Source organism: Lepidochelys kempii, chromosome 11 (assembly GCF_965140265.1).
Source record: "Lepidochelys kempii isolate rLepKem1 chromosome 11, rLepKem1.hap2, whole genome shotgun sequence".
NCBI lineage: Eukaryota > Metazoa > Chordata > Testudines > Cheloniidae > Lepidochelys > Lepidochelys kempii.
Window position 1 is genome coordinate 18,482,405 of NC_133266.1, and position 21,544 is coordinate 18,503,948.

The window sequence follows — 21,544 nt, forward strand, 5'->3', positions numbered from 1 at the left end:
TGAGAGGCCTTTTTGGTCAGGGTGGAAGCATTTCACCTAACAACAACATACGAACCCATGAAAAGAAGAAGTCTCTCATCCTGTTCAGTATCTGTGGTTCTTTGACATCTGTGTTCCTATGGGTGCTCCACTTCAGGTGTGCATGCGCTTCACAAGCCCTTAATTGGAGATTTTATGTTAGCAGCATCCATTCAGCCCACGCATGTGTGATATATAACCTCATGCCACACACTGAAGGGTATATAGGGCTGTGTGTGCAAACCATCCTCAGTTCCTTCTCTGAAAATGCAGCAGTGAGAAGGAATTGGAGACATGGACGGTCCATCCTACCCTTTATCACCTTGGACAAAACCATGAGGCAATATAAAAGAGTGCATGCATGTAATGCTGAGCAACGTTACTTTGAAAAGCTCCGGCTCCGGGCATATGGTGCATTCACATAACCCTCAGTGGAATACAACAGGGACCATCACTTGAGGAAGAACCACAGTTACTGAACAGAGTGAGTATCCTCTTCTTCTTCTTTGAATAGTGTCCCTATGGGTGCTCCACTTCAGGTGACTCCCAAGCAGTTTCTCTACTGCAGAATGTCCAGGAGCTTTTGTGAGTCTTTAACCTCCTCAAAAGGTATCTAAAAGGCGACAGCTGCCCACTTCACGAAGTCCAGGAATCGGCAAAAATTGTTGGCCACTGATGGCTATGACTGCCTCGTCCGAAGATGAGGATGAAATAAGAGTTTGAGGGGCGGCCTCCTTAACCACCCTAGTCTCCTGTTCTTCAAAGGCCTCCTTGTGTTGGGGGTTTGGTAGAGGAGACTGTGTCACCCTTGCCTCTCAGTGCAATGGAGCTGGAGGTCTTGCAAATTGTTGCCAATATTTTGCCCAAGAAACCCAGTATAGCCATTGGGGGTGGGTCAATATGGGAGAGAGGGTGGCACTCAGGCCTGATCCCACCATCCCTGTCATGGATGAGGATCCTGGCTGAAGTATGGCTTCCAGTATGGATGTGGAGGGGAATCCTGCACTGGTAAAGGGGAGATTGATCAAATGTTTCCTTCATCCTCCTCAATGTCCTCCAATGCGGAGTATAAAAAGTCTGAGAAGTTTGCAGTACCAGGAAGCAATGGTAATCCAGAGACTGGAGTCTCAGTACCAAGAGTCATCCGATACCCCTAAGCAGTGCTCAGCACTTCTGAAAGTCAGATCAAGTGTATTTACTTGTTTGAGATTTGACAAAACTCTTTATAATCATAAACACTATAAAAAATCCTGAGCCATCGAAATTAGTATCTCAAAGCATTTTTACCAAACTAAATGTGCAGTGAAAATTGCTTATATACCCACTGATTTAAAATATCTCTCCCCCCACCCCAATGTTTAAATATACTTTTTTCATGCTGGAGTACATTTTGAAAAATGGCAGCAATGAATGATTACACCAGAGACAGAATCTTATTAGTCTCTAAGGATCCGCATGGCATGTACTGGGTTTCAGCAACTATAGCTGTACTACTTGAGGCAACTTGCTGTTGAAGACACACGGAGTGATAAACTGAGACTGAGCCAGATAACATCGCAAAGCCAGTTTTTGCACTATAAAATGATACAGCACAAGTACAGTCTCAGTAAGAGAGGTGATAGATCAGGCAGATGCAATGGCCCAACTGACACCCGGACAGCTGCATAAGACAGTGATGAATGAAGAACCAGGATAATAACATCATGAGTAATATCCTGGTGCTTAACTCGAACTTACACGTAACCCAGGCACTGCTGCTGCCTGAAGCAATAAAGCACAGAAAGTACAAGGCTCCTCTCTGAGGCCACACATCAGCTACCTGACATTTATCAAGTAAGTTTTTTGATATCTAGCCCTGAACAAGCACAGTTCAAGAAGTCTCATGATTCAAAGGCAGATGTACATCAAGGAAGACTGCCTGTGAAGTACATGGACAAATCTCTTTGATATTGGCCTAGATCAATGTTTTATAAATTGGTCAATGGCTTCACGATCAAACCTTATCAATGGAACCAAAAACATTAAGACCCTTTAATCTACTAGAATCTACTAGAATGAAAATAAACAAACATGGCCAACTTTGAAGGTGGTAGCCAAAATCCACGTATAATTTGGGTTGGATAGTAGTATTGCTCTATGGTACAGACCAGTGGACAGAACATAACTTTTAAAAATGATCTTCCAAAGACAAAGAACAGCTGTTAAATTGTCTTTTAGGGCTGCTCAATATTTGTGTTACTGTCAGGACTAAAAACATAATGAAAGAAATAGAACAGAGAAGAAAGAAATCTAGTAAAACTAATAGAACTATGACAAAGATTAGACAGAAGAGCAGTAAACAATAACAAACACCAATCAAAACATAACCCTTATCTCAACTGATAACTCTGCAAGGAGCTCATTAATACTTTATAACATCAATCCTAAACTTCAAAATAAATGAATTTCAGAAAAGAGGAATAAAAAGCACTGCATGCTGAAGTGAGTCACTGACAACTGGACAGTCTCTACGTAAAAGAATAAATGGACACAAATCAGATGTCAAGAATTATAACATTCATAAACCAGTCGGAGAACACTTCAATCTCTCTGGTCACGCGATCACAGACATGAAGGTCGCTATCTTAAAACAAAAAAACTTCAAATCCAGACTCCAGCGAGAAACTGCTGAATTGGAATTCATTTGCAAATTGGATACTATTAATTTAGGCTTAAATAGAGACTGGGAGTGGCTAAGTCATTATGCAAGGTAGCCTGTTTCCTCTTGTTTTTTCCTACCCCCCCCCCCCAGATGTTCTGGTTTAACTTGGATTTTAACTTGAAGAGTGGTCAGTTTGGATGAGCTATTACCAGCAGGAGAGTGAGTTTGTGTGTGTATGGGGGTGGGGGGGATGTGAGAACCTGGATTTATGCAGGAAATAGCCCAGCTTAATTGTCATGCACATTGTGTAAAGAGTTGTCACTTTGGATGGGCTATCACCAGCAGGAGAGTGAATTTGTGTGGGGGGGTGGAGGGTGAGAAAACCTGGATTTGTGCTGGAAATCACTTTAGATAAGCTATTACCAGCAGGACAGTGGGGTGGGAATAGGTATTGTTTCATATTCTCTGTGTATATATAAAGCCTGCTGCAGTTTCCACAATATGCATCTGAAGAAGTGAGCTGTAGCTCACGAAAGCTTATGCTCTAATAAATTGGTTAGTCTCTAAGGTGCCACAAGTCCTCCTTTTCTTTTTGCGAATACAGACTAACACGGCTGTTACTCTGAAAACTGAGAAATCTGTTACTCAGTTATAAGAAGCTAAATGAAGAGAAGCTTGAATAACACCATAGCTGATGAAAACCTGAATAATCAAAAATGACTTAGAAGAATTAACACTAGTGATGCCAGAAATGAAAATTCAAAACATGAATATGAAAATCACCTTTCCCTATGCTCTTTGGCAAACATTATTAAACAGGGCAACTAGGACTGAAATAGTGTTGCATTTTTGTTGTCCTGAATTAATCACTAGTTTTTTTTTAAATACTGAATGGCTAGCAAAAATCAGTTGGATGTGGAGTTTACACAAGTTTATAGCTAAAGTTATAAAAGCCTCAAGTGTAACACTAAAACACATTCAGGACAAACAGCCCTGTACTTGAGACATTTAAACTTATTACCAAACATAGGCCAGTTTCTGAAGGACATTTGTTGATAGTCTGAAAAACACTCAGAGCAGTATCATAACAGCTAATTAGTTAACAGTTTAAAGTCTGAACAGCAGGAAGGGATATAATTCAAGTTTATTAAATGAAATGACCCAACCTCAGCTATCTGGATTATTCTGGGCAATCCAGAAGGGGGTGATTATTGATATATTAGATAAATAATAACCAGACAGTGAATAAACCACTTGTTGAGTACTGATGCACTGAGGAATTTTGGCTATTTTGCAAAAATATTGAGCTTTGAAAACAATTCTGTTTATATATTGTAATAATAAATAACATTTATATGGAGTTTCATATCTTCACATATTAGTAAATAATTATTAATTCTAATTCCTGCAGATGTCTTCCTGCCTGTATAACTAAGGACACTTGTGAGAGTACAGGGTCTTGGGTCATTTCCAGAACAACTGTCTGTGATGTCAAAAAGAAGATTATATTTTAGGTTCATTTGGAATTATTAGACAAAAAATATCTTGTTTTCAAGAAGAAGTGTATCACACTGAAGGCCAGAGTAAGAGAAATATAGAGAAATATAACATATCAAACTGGTGTTGGTAGACAACATTTTTTAAAGTTTTCCATAAAGCACAGCTACTCTTCAACATAGCTTCTATTTTCACATTATCCTATGATAATTATATTTTCACAGTAGTCATGAGCCCACTGCTATTTACTATATTAAAAAAGTTGTTTTCTTGGCTTGCAGATGCACCACCTTGGGCTATGAACTTATCACAATTCATAGGCTAAGAAGGGTTGGATTTAGACAGAATCTAGAGTTCTCCCAAGTAATGGGTGCTGCAGTAAGTTGTGTTGGTGATTCAGCAGGAGTTCTTTCCTCTGAATCAGTGACTCTTAACCTATTTACCATTGTGGGCAACATATGCAGCTCTCCCTGTGTTATTTGGGCCACATCCACACAATATATATACTACTTGTATGGCCCTGAGAATGTCACATGGGCCGCACAGTTGTGCTAATTGGGCTGCAAGTGTTCCACGGGCTGCAGGTTGAGCACCACTGAACTGATCAAGGTTCCTGAATGTTGTTAGATCAACCCTGTACTGCAGGAGATGCCATCGTCCGGTTATTAAAACACTCTTTGCACTTTTCACAAGGGTAGATGTATTAGCTCTGGTTTCCTAGCAAGAGTCAATGTGAGCAATTACATTCTGCCAGTCTAAACTCCAGTTTCAATTTCATATAGTAATTTTTTACTTCCTGTTCAAAAGTCTTGTGTACGGTTGATTGGTATGAACACCTGATTTGAACACTCCATTGCAGAGATGGCTGCATTTCAGTGTTAGATGAAGTAATTTCAGTATATTTAAAGAGCAAGATTTGCAAAGGTGACTGTTGTTTCTGGGTGCCCAACTTGAGACACCTTCAAGAAACCTGATTGTCCAGGAGCGCTGTACACCCATCCTCTAAGAAACAGGCCCCTTGAAGGTGTTTCAAATTAAGTACACAAAGAATGGAGTATCCCAATATCACTAGTCAAGTTTGAAAATCTTCACCAAAGGGCTCTGGGAATACTTTGGAATGTGAAAGCAGTGAACAAATATAAAGCACAAAGGAAGTGTGTATTCATCATAATGGGGTGGTCCCAATTTTATCTTCTATCAGGTGGTCAACTGTTTGCAACAATTGGCTTGTACATTTTGTGAGAGACTCTCTCAACCAAATCACTCACTGAAAGAAAGATCAACAGGAAAATTATGTAGCTGGTTCACATATAGAAGAACTCAGCAAAAATCTTAAATACTCTAGAAACTTGATATTTGTAGTAACTGAGATACATGGATTTTTTGTTATATTAAATGATAGCAGATAAAAAGCTTAACAGGACAGCAAAGCTACTTGCATGCTTTAGTCATATAATTTTCACTGGAGAGCTATAATAAAATTGTGAAATCTTAGAAAAGCTCAAACTATTGATCTGTACATACAAGCTTCTTCTATTGTTTGAGAAACTCTAAAACTTTTCTTCTTCAATACAAACTTCTCATTAAATCAACTACAGTCTTTGGGAAGATTTACTTTGCCTTCATCTCCCTTCAATTAGCACTGGGAAAGTTAAGATATACTGTTTTATGGTATATATGACACACACATATATTTCTTAGAAGGCAATTGGGTTATTTGCATGCATTATTTCTTTGTTCACAAAATTAATAAATTTATCTGTTTGCTTTTAACAACAAATGCAAATGTTAAGATGTTTTAGTTGGTAGTAGGATGGTATACTTTCATCCCTAATATCATGCTCTTTTATGAGTGCCCAGATCAATGTCATTCAGCATCACCCCAATTTTTCACTGAGCCAGACTGAACATACAATATACAGCATATTAGATACATATGAATGAAACACCATGTTGCGATAATTTAAAGGACACAATGGATTACAGAGCAAGACCCTTTATTGTAGAGATGTACTTTGGTCAGTTTTAACTGCAATTATAACATGCAACTCAGCATTAAGCTATAAACTAAAAGTGCTTGTAACCATTAGAATGTTCCTTGAGATCAGCCCTAGAAAAAGGCTTGTGAACAGTCCTGCACTGGTAGGAATGGACAATATGACTCAACAGAATATTCTTGAGCGCTTTCTACAGACTAGTTTTAAATGTCTTTTGTGATGGTGCTTCTACTACTTCCCTAGAGAGGTCATTCTACAGTCTAATAATTTCACTGGTTCACTAAGACAGCATACCTAATGAGGCTGGACAAGAAAATAGGTACCTGTACAGCCCCACATCAACCCATTCTAAAAAGGAGAAATGGCAGCATAATGAGCAAGAAAAGATTGATACCAAAAGAGGAAGCAGTGGATGGGGACGAGAGAGAGAGAAGGACAAGTAATAATCTAAAAGGCTGTTTCCCAGACTTCATTCTTTTCAAATAGGAGCAGTTTAACATTTAATTTGAAGCACAGTTAATGACTAGGTATTGGAATTATTTTAGAAAAGAAGAGCATAGAAGATATATATATCCATCTTGTCTTACATGAGTGAATAAAACTTCATTCTTGACCTCTTCAAGACTTTCGTTCGGGGTCCAGGCTTCAGCAAAACTCAAGAAATCCCACTTTTCCTTATCACCTTCTTCAGCCTGCAATTTCTCCTTCTTCCCATTCAACGTGCTGCCCGTAACTTTGGCCTGCAGACAGATGAAGTTAATCATTTCACACTTCAGAGTAAATTTAGTTGCTTAAGTTTACTAAGCATTACTTCACTTTCAAACATAACTCAGCAACTGTAAAAGTGCAGAACACAATTTAGTAGTTCAAAGTAAAAAATGTTTTAAATAACTGACTGAAGATCTATAAGACTACCATCTGATACTCCTTCAAATCCTCTATCAAGATTCACTAGTGCCACAATGCCAAGGTGAAATCTACTACTGTATGATGACTTGGCAATGGGACAGTTGGGGGAACTCAATATTTATCGATTTATGTTACTACAAAACAAATAATATATGTCCCTTTCACAAAGCCTTTATATGTTTGCGACGGTTCTCGGGATAGCTAGAGTTGAGAGGCACCTTGCTAATACCTGCCCTTAGTGTGAGGAAGCCTGCAAGGGTCAGCTCTCTGATTCTCCCAGCCACAGGAAACACCTAGTTCTTTTTACAATCTGTCTTACCCATTCCAATGGCCACAGGGCAATAGAATAAAAACAAATACAAAATAATAAAGGAGAGATGGGAGCAAATTCCATACCCTAGCGACCACTGAAGTAAAAGCACAGTTAATTGCTGACTTCAGATGCTGTGGTGGAATCCTTAAGTGGCAGGTGGTGTCTGAATATTGAGATTCATCTCTACAATGCTCAAGGAGCCAGGTCTTGAATGTAGCCAAGGCAATATTAATGTTGGGATTTTCAAAGAAGCCTAAGGGAGTTAGGCATACAACTCTCATTGAATTGTAATGGGATTCAGGTACTTAGCTTCCTTAGACCCCTTTGTAAATCCCAACTTAAAACTTTGAAAGCCACACGTCTTTCTAGGTATGACATATTGGAAAGCAATTGTAAACATACCAACAACACATACTAGTTTCCAAAACATCACATGGATCAGGCATATTAAAAGCTACTGAAAGATCCAGCGTGACCAAAATAATCAGCTGATTTTGATCAGCCAGAAGAAAATCAATCATGAATCTGAGATGAGCAGCCTCTGCTTCAAAAGAAAGCCAAACACAGAGTGGAACTAATCAAGGATGCTGGGTATCCAAATATGCCTGGAATTGAACAGCCATCACCTTCTCAGTCACTCTTCCAAAAAAGACTGAGAGTTACTGACAAGCGTATCAGCAACAAGAGATGATTTCTTGGATTGGTGTCTGGGAAATTAACCTGTGTGTTTAAGAATGTTCAGCAGCCTTTCTGACCAAAAAAAGACTAAATAGTGCACATCAGCTCGTACATGTCCATTTGTCATACTAGCATGTCTCTGAAGCTATCATCTTGTACTCTAGAGTCCCAGGTGTTTGTTGTTTTTTTAAGTAAATCTCTAATTGTTAAGGTTGCAAAGAAAACCACAGAAATGTGAAAAGAGTAAATGAAGCTTAGATGAGCCTGCAGATAGCTTGAAACAATAGACCTGATAGGTGTGAAGTGCCAATGAGCGGTTAATTCAGATGCCCACTGACGATAATTTAAATGTCAACATTGCAAATTATTTTATTCCTCCTGTATAAAAAGAGAGTGACTGCTACAGATCTGCACAATTTACTGTGAGTTGCATCTAATTTTGATGTCACAAGTAAGTGGTGTTTGAGAGAGATCACCACTGATTTCCCCCGACCCAACCCAGTCAAGGAGGAGCCAAGCCCAAGAACCTAGCAGAGCCCAGGGTCATATTCAAATCCCACTAAGTGGGAGCCAGTATTTGCACAATCTATTAAGAGCAGCATCTCATTTTGGTGAGTCATATAAGTGGAGTTTATTTTGTGGGCACAGCTAGTGCTCATCAATAATGGCACTGCAGCTAATCGATTTACCCTGAATAAAGCCCAGAAAAACACTGACATCACAAACAAAATACAAATCAAACACAACCAATGGATAACAATAATATTCCTTTAAGGGGCTAAATTTTTAGTGTCACGCATTAGAATTTTGGTGTACAATCTTTCTTAATGCGAATGTCTATTTTGCAGATGAAGACCGCCAACCAATGCAATCGTAGTCATTTTAGTATTTTCCCTTAATTAAGTCAGGTTTAGAGGACAGTGGTTACTTGCAGCATCCTTCCTTCATGTCTTCTTTCCAGTCCTTTGATACCTGTCATAAGTAAGCTATCACAACTAGCTGTTAACTCTCTTTCCAAACTTTGATGTGAATATTTCTAAAACTATCATCTTTTCAAATGTCAATTTCTATAGTTTTCTAATAGAAGCTTCAGTTAATATTTTCGAGGATGAAAAGCAGTTGTCTCAAAAACAACCTCATCCAAGCCATCCCAATTTCACAATTGTTAGTGGAAAGACAGAAATTAAATGTTTTGTGATGTTAATCTTGTCTACCACTACATAAACCTGCTCAATCTTACTGGACCCTTTAATGATCTTTTCTTCCCTATTTGCATCTTAAAAAACAAAACATGTTTATCTTTGCCTCTTACGAAAGGATAGCAGAAAAGATAAAAGTTAGTTCTGAATAAAAGTTGTCATTCTGGTCCCCTGCAATTGTACATATATTGGTTGCTTTAATATCCTGAGATTAGGACAATGCCCCTCTACAGAATCCTCCACAGCAAACATCCTTGAATACTGTGGATTCCAGACACACATCAAACACTTCGTTGATTACTTTGTTTTATTTCAATACATACCTTGCGATTCAACATTGCCCACATAAGAGGATCTAAAGTTCCTTTTGCAATAAGGTAGTGGATATTTACAGAACTGCATTGTCCAATTCGATGTGCTCTGTCTTCTGCTTGCTTCATGTGTCCAGGGTCCCAGTATAACTCAGCAAACACAACGTGAGTGGCAGCAGTAAAAGTTAAACCCTAAACAAAATTAGTAAAAGCAGTGTTGATTCACTGATTAATCAAATGCTAGACAGAGAAGATGTGACTCTATAAACACACAAGTACATTTCACTGAATGACTGAACATCAGAAGGGAACTACTACAAATAATGTAAAATATTTTTATAATGGCAATAAGATACTGGAGACAAAAGGTGGATGAGCCAATATCTTTTATTGGACCAACTTCTGTTGCTGAGAGAGAGAAAGACAAGCTTTTGAACTTACACAGAACTCTTCTTCAGATACTGGGTGACCTGGACAGCAGATGGTTCATAGACAGATACATGTTGGGTTTTTTTCTAAGGCGAGTCAAGGCATTTTGCTTCTTGTTGCAAGCAAAACAGGATTATTAATTTTATGGTTGCTCCATTGAAGAGTAACCCACACCAACTATACTGCAGTATTGATTTAAGCATTGAAAATGGATATGACAATTATTAATGCTTCCGAAGTATTTGTGCCCATAACAACATGAAATAGCGACAGCTGGAAATGTCAGTAAGATATAGATAAACCGCAGTATTGTGTAACTGCCACCACATTGCTTCCCCAGCAAACAACAGTGAAAAGTGATGTTTGCTTCTTATTACATTGGTGCTTTTAGAAATGAGTGAACTCACACCAACATCCTATTTAAGTACAGGCTGACACTTTCCTTGCTTTGGTTCTGTAGAAATAATTTCAACTTAAATTCAGTACCGATTATAGGGTTGGTGCTAAATTGGTTGCTGAATGCAAAAGCCTCTTGATATAGGTCACTTATAGTAAGACATCATATGTGTATGCTTTGTCTTTTTAAATTTTATACTTCAAATTGTCCAATATCTACTTTTTTTTTTTTTAATCTTACCTGACCAGCAGCCTGAATGCTCAGGATGGCCACACGAGTATCAGGATCCTTCTGAAACTGATGGACAAGATGGATTCTTTCTACTGAAGGAACACTTCCATCTATCCGAATGTAACGTGCCTATAACATCCCAAGATAATGGCAAATTTACATAATGATTCCCATAATTTACATAAAAGGAATTTTTTTTTGGACAACTATCAAAAAACTGGGAATCAGAATAGCTTTGTTCTACTCCTAACTCAGGACCATAGGACCTCTGTGTTTCAGTCTTTTCTATCTGTAAAATAGGGATAATCATCTCACCTACCACATGGGAGTTCAATGAGGCTTAATTCATTTATTAATGTTTGTAAAGCAACACGGAATCTGTAAATGGAAGGTGTTACAGAAGAAAATTATTTCACTGTGAGGATTATTTATTAATATTCTCTTTAATTCCAACTACCATTTTTTGAGCTATTATAGTACACTGAAACAGTACACTATTTTAGCAATGACCCAAAGGACTTACTCTACAATAGTATAATGGCAAGGAATCTGGCATTTATTGTTCCAGATACAAGTGTTTACATTATTTCTCAAAACTATTCTACAACCAAGATCTTTTCAATACTGACTGTGGCCCTGATTCCACAAACACTCACATGAATTACTGAGAACTCAAGGAGCTATGCAAGTGCCTCAGTGTTTGCAGGATTGGGGCCTAATAATATAATCTTTGGAAGAGGTCATTTTTAAACTCTATGAAGAGCATTTAAAATTACCTTGTTTTCTATGGCTGCCTCTGTACAAGCTTGGAGCATGCTTAAGTGGTGAGCAAAAACCAGAAATTTAAGTTTGTCATTCTCAAGCATCATTTTGATATAGTCCTTTACTGCTCCTGCCTAGAACACAAGAAATGGTGAAATTTTATTAGTTCTACAGACTATACAAAAAATTCAGACAGTGATGAGATTTACGATGAGATTACTGGTTCTGTGGATGAAGGGAAAGCAGTGGATGTATTGTTTCTTGACTTTAGCAAAGCTTTTGACACGGTCTCCCACAGTATTCTTGTCAGCAAGTTAAGGAAGTATGGGCTGGATGAATGCACTACAAGGTGGGTAGAAAGCTGGCTAGATTGTCGGGCTCAACGGGTAGTGATCAATGGCTCCATATCTAGTTGGCAGCCGGTATCAAGTGGAGTACCCCAAGGGTCGGTCCTGGGGCCAGTTTTGTTCAATATCTTCATAAATGATCTGGAGGATGGTGTGGATTGCACTCTCAGCAAATTTGCGGATGATACTAAACTGGGAGGAGTGGTAGATACGCTGGAGGGGAGGGATAGGATACAGAAGGACCTAGACAAACTGGAGGATTGGGCCAAAAGAAATCTGATGAGGTTCAATAAGGATAAGTGCAGGGTCCTGCACTTAGGACGGAAGAACCCAATGCACAGCTACAGACTAGGGACCGAATGGCTAGGCAGCAGTTCTGCGGAAAAGGACCTAGGGGTGACAGTGGACGAGAAGCTGGATATGAGTCAGCAGTGTGCCCTTGTTGCCAAGAAGGCCAATGGCATTTTGGGATGTATAAGTAGGGGCATAGCGAGCAGATCGAGGGACGTGATCGTTCCCCTCTATTCGACATTGGTGAGGCCTCATCTGGAGTACTGTGTCCAGTTTTGGGCCCCACACTTCAAGAAGGATGTGGATAAATTGGAGAGAGTCCAGCGAAGGGCAACAAAAATGATTAGGGGACTGGAACACATGAGTTATGAGGAGAGGCTGAGGGAGCTGGGATTGTTTAGCTTGCAGAAGAGAAGAATGAGGGGGGATTTGATAGCTGCTTTCAACTACCTGAAAGGGGGTTCCAAAGAGGATGGCTCTAGACTGTTCTCAATGGTAGCAGATGACAGAACGAGGAGTAATGGTCTCAAGTTGCAGTGGGGGAGGTTTAGATTGGCTATTAGGAAAAACTTTTTCACTAAGAGGGTGGTGAAACACTGGAATGCGTTACCTAGGGAGGTGGTAGAATCTCCTTCCTTAGAGGTTTTTAAGGTCAGGCTTGACAAAGCCCTGGCTGGGATGATTTAACTGGGAATTGGTCCTGCTTTGAGCAGGGGGTTGGACTAGATGACCTTCTGGGGTCCCTTCCTGATATTCTATGATTCTATGATGGTTTCTGCTTTAATACCTTTTGTGATGTAGACTTTATTAGGAGGACAGAAAGTTAACCATTTTTTAAATCGTATGAGTCATGTTGTAACAGAGAAAAGCCTTTCCAGATACTGTCTTCATGATTTTAATGATCCGCTGTTCCTTTACAAGTTTCTCTTAACTTCAAAGGATTTGATAGTTTTGTGGTGCTTGTTAAGGATTAAAATGCAATTTTTAAACTCCCTTTAGCTAAAATAATGACAACTCAGATTGATCATTTAATATGCTGACAATCTAATGAATATCAATTGATTTCTGTCCTAGAGATATTTAAAGGGACACCAACAAAAAAAATGCATTAAAAAAAATCTGCACCTGTGTCCCTAACACCACTGATTAAAACTGAAAGAATAATCTAATTCACTTTTTCCTATTTCTACTCACGTTAGGCTTGCAAAATATTTTAAAAACTTAGCAAACTAGAGTCATTTAAAATGATTAATATGATATTGGTATTGATATGGTATCAATGGAAGATTATTCCTGTTAAGTATTTGATACAGAAGGCTATACTCTTTGACCTTAATATCATTAATATAAAGGTTAATTTGTTACCTAATTAAGTGGCTCTTTTAGTAATAAATGATACGATCACAGAAAATTTCCAAAGTTTTCTCCATCAAAGTTTAGTCTATCACACTTGTGCAAAGCATTGGTTAGTTATGAATTATTTGTATTACAGTAATAATTAGAAGACACAGACAAGTTGGGGCCCCACTGTGCTGAGCACTATACAGGCATATATTAAGACACTTCCTGTCCCAAAAATGTTACAATCTTAGTTTAAGACAACATGCAGCTCATAAAACAAACAAATGGCAGGAGAGAGGGAAGGTTAAGAGTGGAATTTGGGGAAACAGTAATACGAGCATGTTATGGACACACGGGACTAAATAGTACATAGTTTGTTTTGGTTTGTAAGGAGGGATTTGAAGGAGCGTGAAGTAGTGGCTTTGCAGATTGTTTGGAGGGAATGCATTTGATGCATTTGAGAATAGGGTGTCAGCGGAGGGACTCATAGGGCCAAGAAGATAATTTTGAGGGAGGTAAACTTGCAGTAGTAAAAATGCAAATCTCAACTCTCACTGAACTCTGAAGTCTACAGATTCAGGCACTAAACCATTTGAAGTTAGGCAACAATAAAGTTACCTGTGAACGGACAAAAGAGTGGCTCAGTAACTGGTGATTTGATTAGCAACAGTCATTTCCAGTAGATTTTTTTTTTTACATCTTAAGACTTAAGGAAACAGATGTGGCTTTATATAAAAATTTTATTATTGGGCTTTTGTTGAGATTTCAGATGAGTCTCCCCTGACCCTAATGTATTTAAAGAAAGTCAATGGATTTAATTTATTTAAAAAAGCAATTCTGAAAGTTTCTTTCAATTATTTGGTCCAAATGTTTTTACTGTTCACTGCTATAAACAATATTTAACTCAAGATTTTTTTTTTGATTTTCAACAACAGAAAATACCGATGAGTAAACATAATTTTTATAAATATTCAATGTGATGCAAAAGCATAACAATGTTATGAAAGTTTTCAAATATTTTGCAACTGGATCTCAAGTTTCCCTAAAGATAAAATAAAGAGCACTCAGTTAAGCTTCAGCTATGTTGCCATAGCAAATAGACTAAGTCACAGAACTTTTAATACAGTTTCTTTTGGCCTAAGTAGCATATCTATTATGATTTACCTTTTCAAAGTATTTACAGCAGTAAACGCCTACATTGTTTTTTAAGAGCTTCACATATAAGGTTAACTTACAATTATTGTAATACTTATTTGAATTCTCTTTCCATATTTGGCAAAGGTAACTATATGCTGCTTTTGACAGTAGTTTAGTAAGTCTGAAGATACCCGCACAGTAGTTCTGCTAAGCACTTTTCCACAAAAAGAATGTGGTTTTTAAAAGGGCCTACCAGTATGCAAATTAACCTAGAAAAATATTTCTTTTGTGCCATGTAACTCTTGCTTTTTGATTTTTTTAAAAACCAGGAGAGAGAGCAAGAGAAAGGAAAGTGAAATACAGTAAATAACCTTACATTGGCACAGAAGGAAGGCAAATTATTTTCCCCTTGCTAATTTGTTTTGTGTCTCAGTTGAAACAGCTTAGTCAGTGTAGAGTTCCTCCTCTTTATTTGCTTTGACAGGCAGGATGACTATCAACTACTGTGCAGGGTTTTCCCACTATATCTGCCTCATCAAGTTAGATTTCTTTTTATCTTAAAAAAAAAAAAAAAAAAAAAGAAAAAAATCTGTTAATCCATTCTAGCTCCTAACCTAAGAAGGTGAGTCTGGAGGCAAAATCTGCACTATTCCCACATTCACAAAAAGCACATTAGCCAGAAGGTGATTAGGTAAAGGCTTGTCTACACTACCCCTTGGGGTCGATTTAAGATACACAACTTCAGCTAGGTGAATAGTGTAGCTGAAGTCGACACACTTAGATCGACTTACCCCGGTGTTTTCACTGCGATAAGTCAACAGCTGATGCTCTCCCGTTGACTCCGCTTGCGCTTCTCGTTCTGGTGGAGTGCTGGAGTCGACGGGAGAGTGCTCAGAGGTCGATTTATCGCGTGTATACTAGACGTATACTAGATGACCCCTGCTGCATCGATTGCTGCCCGCCAATCCGGCGGGTAGTGTAGACAAGCCCTTAGATGTGAGGGAAGTTTGGTTTTGGAAAGGGAAGAAAAGAAAGCCTTGTCTTGCGATAGCTTTAACAGTCCGCAAATAACAGCCTAGGCATAAGACAATTAGATAGCTGCTGAAAAAAGCTTGGAACTTTGTTACAACCGTCATCAGATTAGTGTACAAGGATTCACCCACTGGATATCACCTGCTCTTTGGCTTCTGGGTCTGAGCAGAATCTAAGCACTGTCTCAGGCTTTGGACCTCTGGGCACACTTCTGGGGACACATCCTCTAACTAGCACCCAACCCAGAGAGAGAAAACTTTTTACCCGCCCAACTGCCCAGGCCCTGCAACTTGTGCCAGCTGTCCCAAGCAGCTCTTGCACATTCCCAAAGTTTCACTGAAGCTGTTGATCCTCTAACTTACTGTTACCCCCATTAGGGACAATGTGACATTGAATGCAAGAGTCAAAAAGACAGTGCAAAGGAATTTCTAAAATAATTACCCTTTACTCATAGAAAACACACAAAAGCTATACAGATCTATGGAAAAATAGCAAAAACCTGCATGCAAACCCCTCTCTCAGTTTCCTCACCACTCAGAGTCCATTTGGCTTTGGTCAGCCCTTTCAGGGTTCCAAGATCCTCCTTTGCTACTGCCCAGCCTTGCCTTCTGGGCCTGGGTCTCCTCTCTCTCTAAAATTGCCTGTAAGGAAGTCCTCCTTTTATAAAGGTTCCCACTTAAGGTGACTTTCCTCAGTGTCTTCAAGTCCCTCATTAGAGAATCCATTCCTTGGGTATAAGTCCCCTGAAAAGAAGTTACCTATCCTCCAGTAATCATGGCTGATCAAGACATTTAGTCAGCGCTGATTCCACTGTTGGTGCCCACCTCATGTGCATGAGATTTTTTTTTTTTTTTAATAGTAGTGTGCAGTAGGGCCATGCATGAGCCCTGTGCCTTCTTGTATTCCCATACAAGGGCATTAGGGGCAGGGCATCCAAGATCCACCTTCATTTCCCTTGCAATTTGAAACTCAAAAAAGCAGGAATAGAGGACAGGTCATGGGACCACACTGACTACATCTCGAAGAAAGACAATTAAAATGTAAGTAACTGTTCTTTCTTATGTGTCACTGTGAATACCATTGTAGGTGACTGGTGGGCAGTCAGGATGGTGGTAATGAGGAGTTTCAGCTATGTGCGTTGAACAGTGATGAATTTGGCATCAGCTCTGGAAGATGAGTCCAATGCATAAGTCTTGACAAAGGTCAGTGGGACACTCCATGTTGCCGTTTTGCAGATATTGGAAATTGGTACATTTCTGAACCAGGCAGAGGATGTTGCTTGAGCTCTGATGGAGTGAGCCTTGATGTTTATTGGGATTATTACATCAGCTAACACATTTGTAATCCATTCCCAGTATCCTCTGTGAGGAGAGGGTTTGAACTTGAGAACACGTGCCCATGACTATAAATAGATGGAGCAACAATCTGAACAATTTGGTCCTATCAGTGTAATAAAGCAATGGTCTTGGATATATCTGGTGTCTTTAATTTATTTTCCTTTGATGACAAGTATGCCATCAGGAAGAAAACAGGCAGACTGATTGACTGGTTTAGATGAAATTCTAAAGCCACCTTAGGAATGAACTTTGGATAAGGTCCTAGCAACACCTCATCCCTATGGAATTTTGTATAGGAACTCAGGCTTGGCCATAATTGCCTAACACTTAGTCTCCTGGCTAAAGTGTTATCCACTAGGAAGATCATCTTCAGATGTGGTGCAGGGAGTAGGTTTGAATGGAGACTCCATCAGTGTCAGGACTAAATTGAAGTCCCAAGTCGGAGCAGGTTCTCTGACCAGTGGGGAAGTGCCTAACAGCCCTTTAAGAAACTTTGATACCATGAGAAAAGACTGAGCATGACTATACAGGTGGATGCTAAGCTGAGATTGCTATGAAATATACCTTAGTAGAGATGAACAAGAGGCTATCCTGTATAAGTGCAATAGATAAGGATCTGTGATATTGAGCCTGGATCTGGTCAAGACCACGATGGGCTGGCCATATAAGAACATAAAAACGGCCCTACTGGGTCAGACCAAAGGTCCATCTAGCCCAGTATCATGTCTTCTGACAGTGACCAGTGCCAGGTGCCACAGAGGGAATGAACAGAACAGGTAATCATCACATGATCCATCCCGTCGCTCATTCCCAGCTTCTGGCAAACAGAGGCTAGGGACACCATCCCAGCCGATCCTGGCTAATAGCCATTGATGGACCTATCCTCCATGAATATATCTAGTTCTTTTTTGAACCCTGTTATGGTCTTCGCCTTCAACATCCTCTGGCAAGGAGTTCCACAGGTTGACTGTGTGTTGTGTGAAGAAATACTTCCTTTTATTTGTTTTAAACCTGCTGCCTATTAATTTCATTTGGTGACCCCTAGTTCTTGTGTTATGAGAAGTAGTGAATAACACTTTCTTATCTTCTTTCTCTACACCAGTCATGATTTTATAGACCTCCATCATCTCTCCTCTTAGTCATATCTTTTCCAAGCTGAAAAGTTCCAGTCTTATTAATCTCTTCTCATACGGAAGCCGTTCCATACCCCTAATAATTTTTGTTGCTCTTTTTTCTTGCCCTTAACATGAACTTCCTCTATTTAAATGGATATATTCTACTGGTGGATACTTTCCTGCTCTGTGCCAGGATTTCTTGGACCTATAGGAAGCAATCTTGGTCAATGGTATTCAATCAGCCAAAAGCCATGCTCTGAGGTCCAGTGACTTCGAGTTCACATGGAGTATCTGGCCATGGCGTTGTGAGGTCAGGTCCACGCAGTCTGGGAGCTAGATCAGAGACAGATGGACATGTAGTAGGTCTGTCAGCCAAAACTGCCTTGGCCAATAAGGAGCTACAAGAAATATTGTGGCTTTGTCGCCTTTGATTTTGGAAATCACCCTGGGGATTGGTGGAAAGGCATACAAGAGGTTTTGAAGACACTGCACAAGGAAGGTGTCCACTAACAACCTCAGATTCATACCCCTTTGGAATAGAAGTTCTTGCAGTTGGTGTTCATGATGATGGCAAACAGGTCTGTCACCAGAGCCCCTCAAAGACTACTTGTGAGTGGTAAACAAGTGTCTCCTCAGGAAGTCTGCCAGGTTGTTGTTGATATCCGGGAAGTGAAGAGCCCTCTGGGTTATCCTGTGCTAGTGGCACCACATCCAGAGCTTGATGATTTTCAGGCACAGTGATGATGAATATGTGCCTCCTTGCCCATTTATGTAGTGCACTGTGGAAGGACTGTCCATCAAGATCTGTAGAGTTTAGAAGAACAGTTAGGAAGGCCATGCAAGTTAGCCTGAAGGCTCTGAGCTCCAGGAGAAATGTAATAAAGGAAAGGAATTATTTAAATTCAAAAGATGTTAGGACAAGGAGCAACAGCCTACTGTAAACATAATATTGGGGGGGGGGGAAACTTAGTAGTGAGAGCAAATTGGCAGTGAAACTGACTCCCAAGATTGGTCAAAGCACAAGCATTGTCATTGTTGGCATCTAAGAAGACAGATAAGATATTCAATGCAGAATGTCAGACTGAAAGTTCAAATAGTCTCTTCTTGCTAAACATCTGATAATGCTGTTCAGAATTCTGAGACTGAAGAAGTCATGCAAAAGTGCTTTGCCAATTTATTACTCTGCCAGATAGTTTTAGTTTGTGCTTACTATACCAGAGATACCACAAATCATCAAAAACATTTCACATAATTAGCTATCCACCTCTAAAAAAATATGGGAAGTTTTGGTGACCGAAGATCACCCAAATGCCCAACTGTCCCAATTCTGTGAAGAAGCATGAAGAGTCCACTAGTTAGGTGATTACACACTGGAAGCACACCATATAAAAATAGTAGAAAAAGAGATAATTAAAACATATGATTGAATACATATTTAAAATAAAACTATAAAAAGATTTCATTACCTTGGCAATGGCAGTTTGTTTATACATGCGTGTAATCAGACCCATGACTTGAACAAAGTGGCTTTCAGCGACATCTGAATTTGGAGCCCTCATTAATTTCTCCCACTCTTCAAAGCTGGTATTCAGTTCCTGAATGGGGGAAGAAAAATGTTTAGAGGTACAATATAAATGGCAGAACAATTACTGCTTCTGTGAATCATGTCCTACCTTCCTACCAAAAGGAACGGTAAGGAAGGAGATTATATTCAAAGATGCCAGTTTTTTCATAGAAAAACATCAGTACAGCAGCAAGTCAGTCACATGTTCCTACCAATAATAGAAACTTGTGACAAGCTGCGGGCGAAAATAAAGCTCACTCTGTTAACATTATGAATCAAACACTAAGCACTTTTTATTAAGAAGAAGTACTGAACAAGCAAAAAGAATTCTAATTATATATGAAAGTGGAGCATCAGGAAAATATAATCATGTAACAAAGAACATTAATGGTAAGATTTAGTTTTAGTCAATCAGCCAAGATGACCTAATGAAACTTATTTAAATAAAAATACAATGTAATCAGCTATCAAACCTTCACAATATTTTCCTTTGTTACAAATAACTAAACAAAAACATTAATTCTACTTGATTGATCTAATGCCATTTATGCTGATTTTCATGTGCTGTTAAATACTTAACAGATACAACTATTTGGTACTCTGGTCACACGGTCTGGGCACCTTTAAACGTAAGATAGACTCTTGGCCCAGATTACCTCCCCCAATGTAGATGTTAATTCTTGTAGGGCATGGGTATTCCATCTTATCCCTTTTAGCATCCAGATGTGAGCCCAGGGTAGGGAGAGACAGACACACTTGTGAGAGTTGCATTAGAGGTGGGTGTTTGAGGCCTTCGGACACTCATTCCCTAGAACTCTTGCTCCCAATCCTACAACATGCACAAACTGCAATGTGACCTGGGGAAGGGGTCTTATGGGAGGGAATGACTGTGTGTAAGGAAGAAATGGGGTGGACTTGTGGAGGGAGAGCAGGGGAATGGGAATTTAACTTTTAATTGAGAGTGGAAGAAAATTTTAAAAAAAACAACAACAACTGAATAAATTAAACAGATGTATAAAACAGGAATGTAAAATGTTAACCGGTTAGCATTAGTCTTAATGGTTAACTCACCTTAACCATTAACTCCCAGGCCAGCTGGGAGGCTGGCCGATCGCAGCAGCCCTGCCCGCTGAAGCGGCCCCAGCTGTGCTGCCCAGCCACAGCAGCCCCAGCCGCATCTCCCAGCCAGAGGAGCACCACCCAGATGGAGCAGCACCACCCAGCCGCACCGGTCAGCCCCTTAATCGGTTAACCATTTAAACGAAATATTTTTAAATAAATTAAACAGTTAACTTTTAAAATGGTATTTACATCCCTAATATAAAATGGAATATACTTATAAAACAATGGTGAATAGACCAGGGTTGGGGATGAGTAGTCATTTTAATAATTTGATGGGAAAGAAATGGAGACAAAACTTTTAAAAGGGGAAAAATATTTGCTACCTTTGTTACTATTATGATAAAAGCCAAACCAAAATCAGAAATAGTGAAGAAATTAACACACTTAATATAACACCCCATTATTTTCTTCTAATACAATAATATCATATTTATTTATTTATCTATCTAATATCATAATTTTTGAGAAACGGACCATTTTAATGGGGTTTATTTCATGTCCTCAAACTCACTTGAGTGATTGGGCTACACAAACTGTTTACATGTAAATGTGTAGCATGAAAAACATAAATCCAGAGTATACAAAATCTTCCATTGGGAACTTTGGTACAGTACAACAGTTATCATGAGACTAGGGTCTGAAAGCAAACTACCTCAACCACAATCCAAATAAGTCTGAGATAGAATCATACAACCATAGGACTGGAAGGGACCTCGAGAGGTCATCTAGTCCAGTCCCCTGCACTCATGGCAGGACTATTATCTAGACCAGACTTGACAGGTGTTTGTCTAACCTGCTCTTACAAATCTTCAATGATGGAGATTCTGCAAACTCCCTAGGCAGTTTATTCCAGTGCTTAACCACCCTGACAGTTAG

The 21,544-nt window shown here is 39.2% G+C and overlaps 1 protein-coding gene across 3 annotated transcripts in view; it reads right to left on the minus strand.

Moving 5' to 3' along the window:
• Positions 1 to 21,544, minus strand: part of ZRANB3 (zinc finger RANBP2-type containing 3) — a 128,456-nt gene that overhangs the window by 37,529 nt on the left and 69,383 nt on the right. For all 3 annotated transcript variants that reach the window (XM_073305335.1, XM_073305334.1, XM_073305336.1), the window contains 5 exons: positions 19,449 to 19,577; positions 11,397 to 11,516; positions 10,630 to 10,749; positions 9,576 to 9,755; positions 6,741 to 6,893 (listed from right to left, as the gene is read on the minus strand). In XM_073305335.1, the coding sequence (XP_073161436.1) occupies positions 6,741 to 6,893; positions 9,576 to 9,755; positions 10,630 to 10,749; positions 11,397 to 11,516; positions 19,449 to 19,577 (702 nt within the window). The remainder of the gene's footprint in view (positions 1 to 6,740; positions 6,894 to 9,575; positions 9,756 to 10,629; positions 10,750 to 11,396; positions 11,517 to 19,448; positions 19,578 to 21,544) is intronic.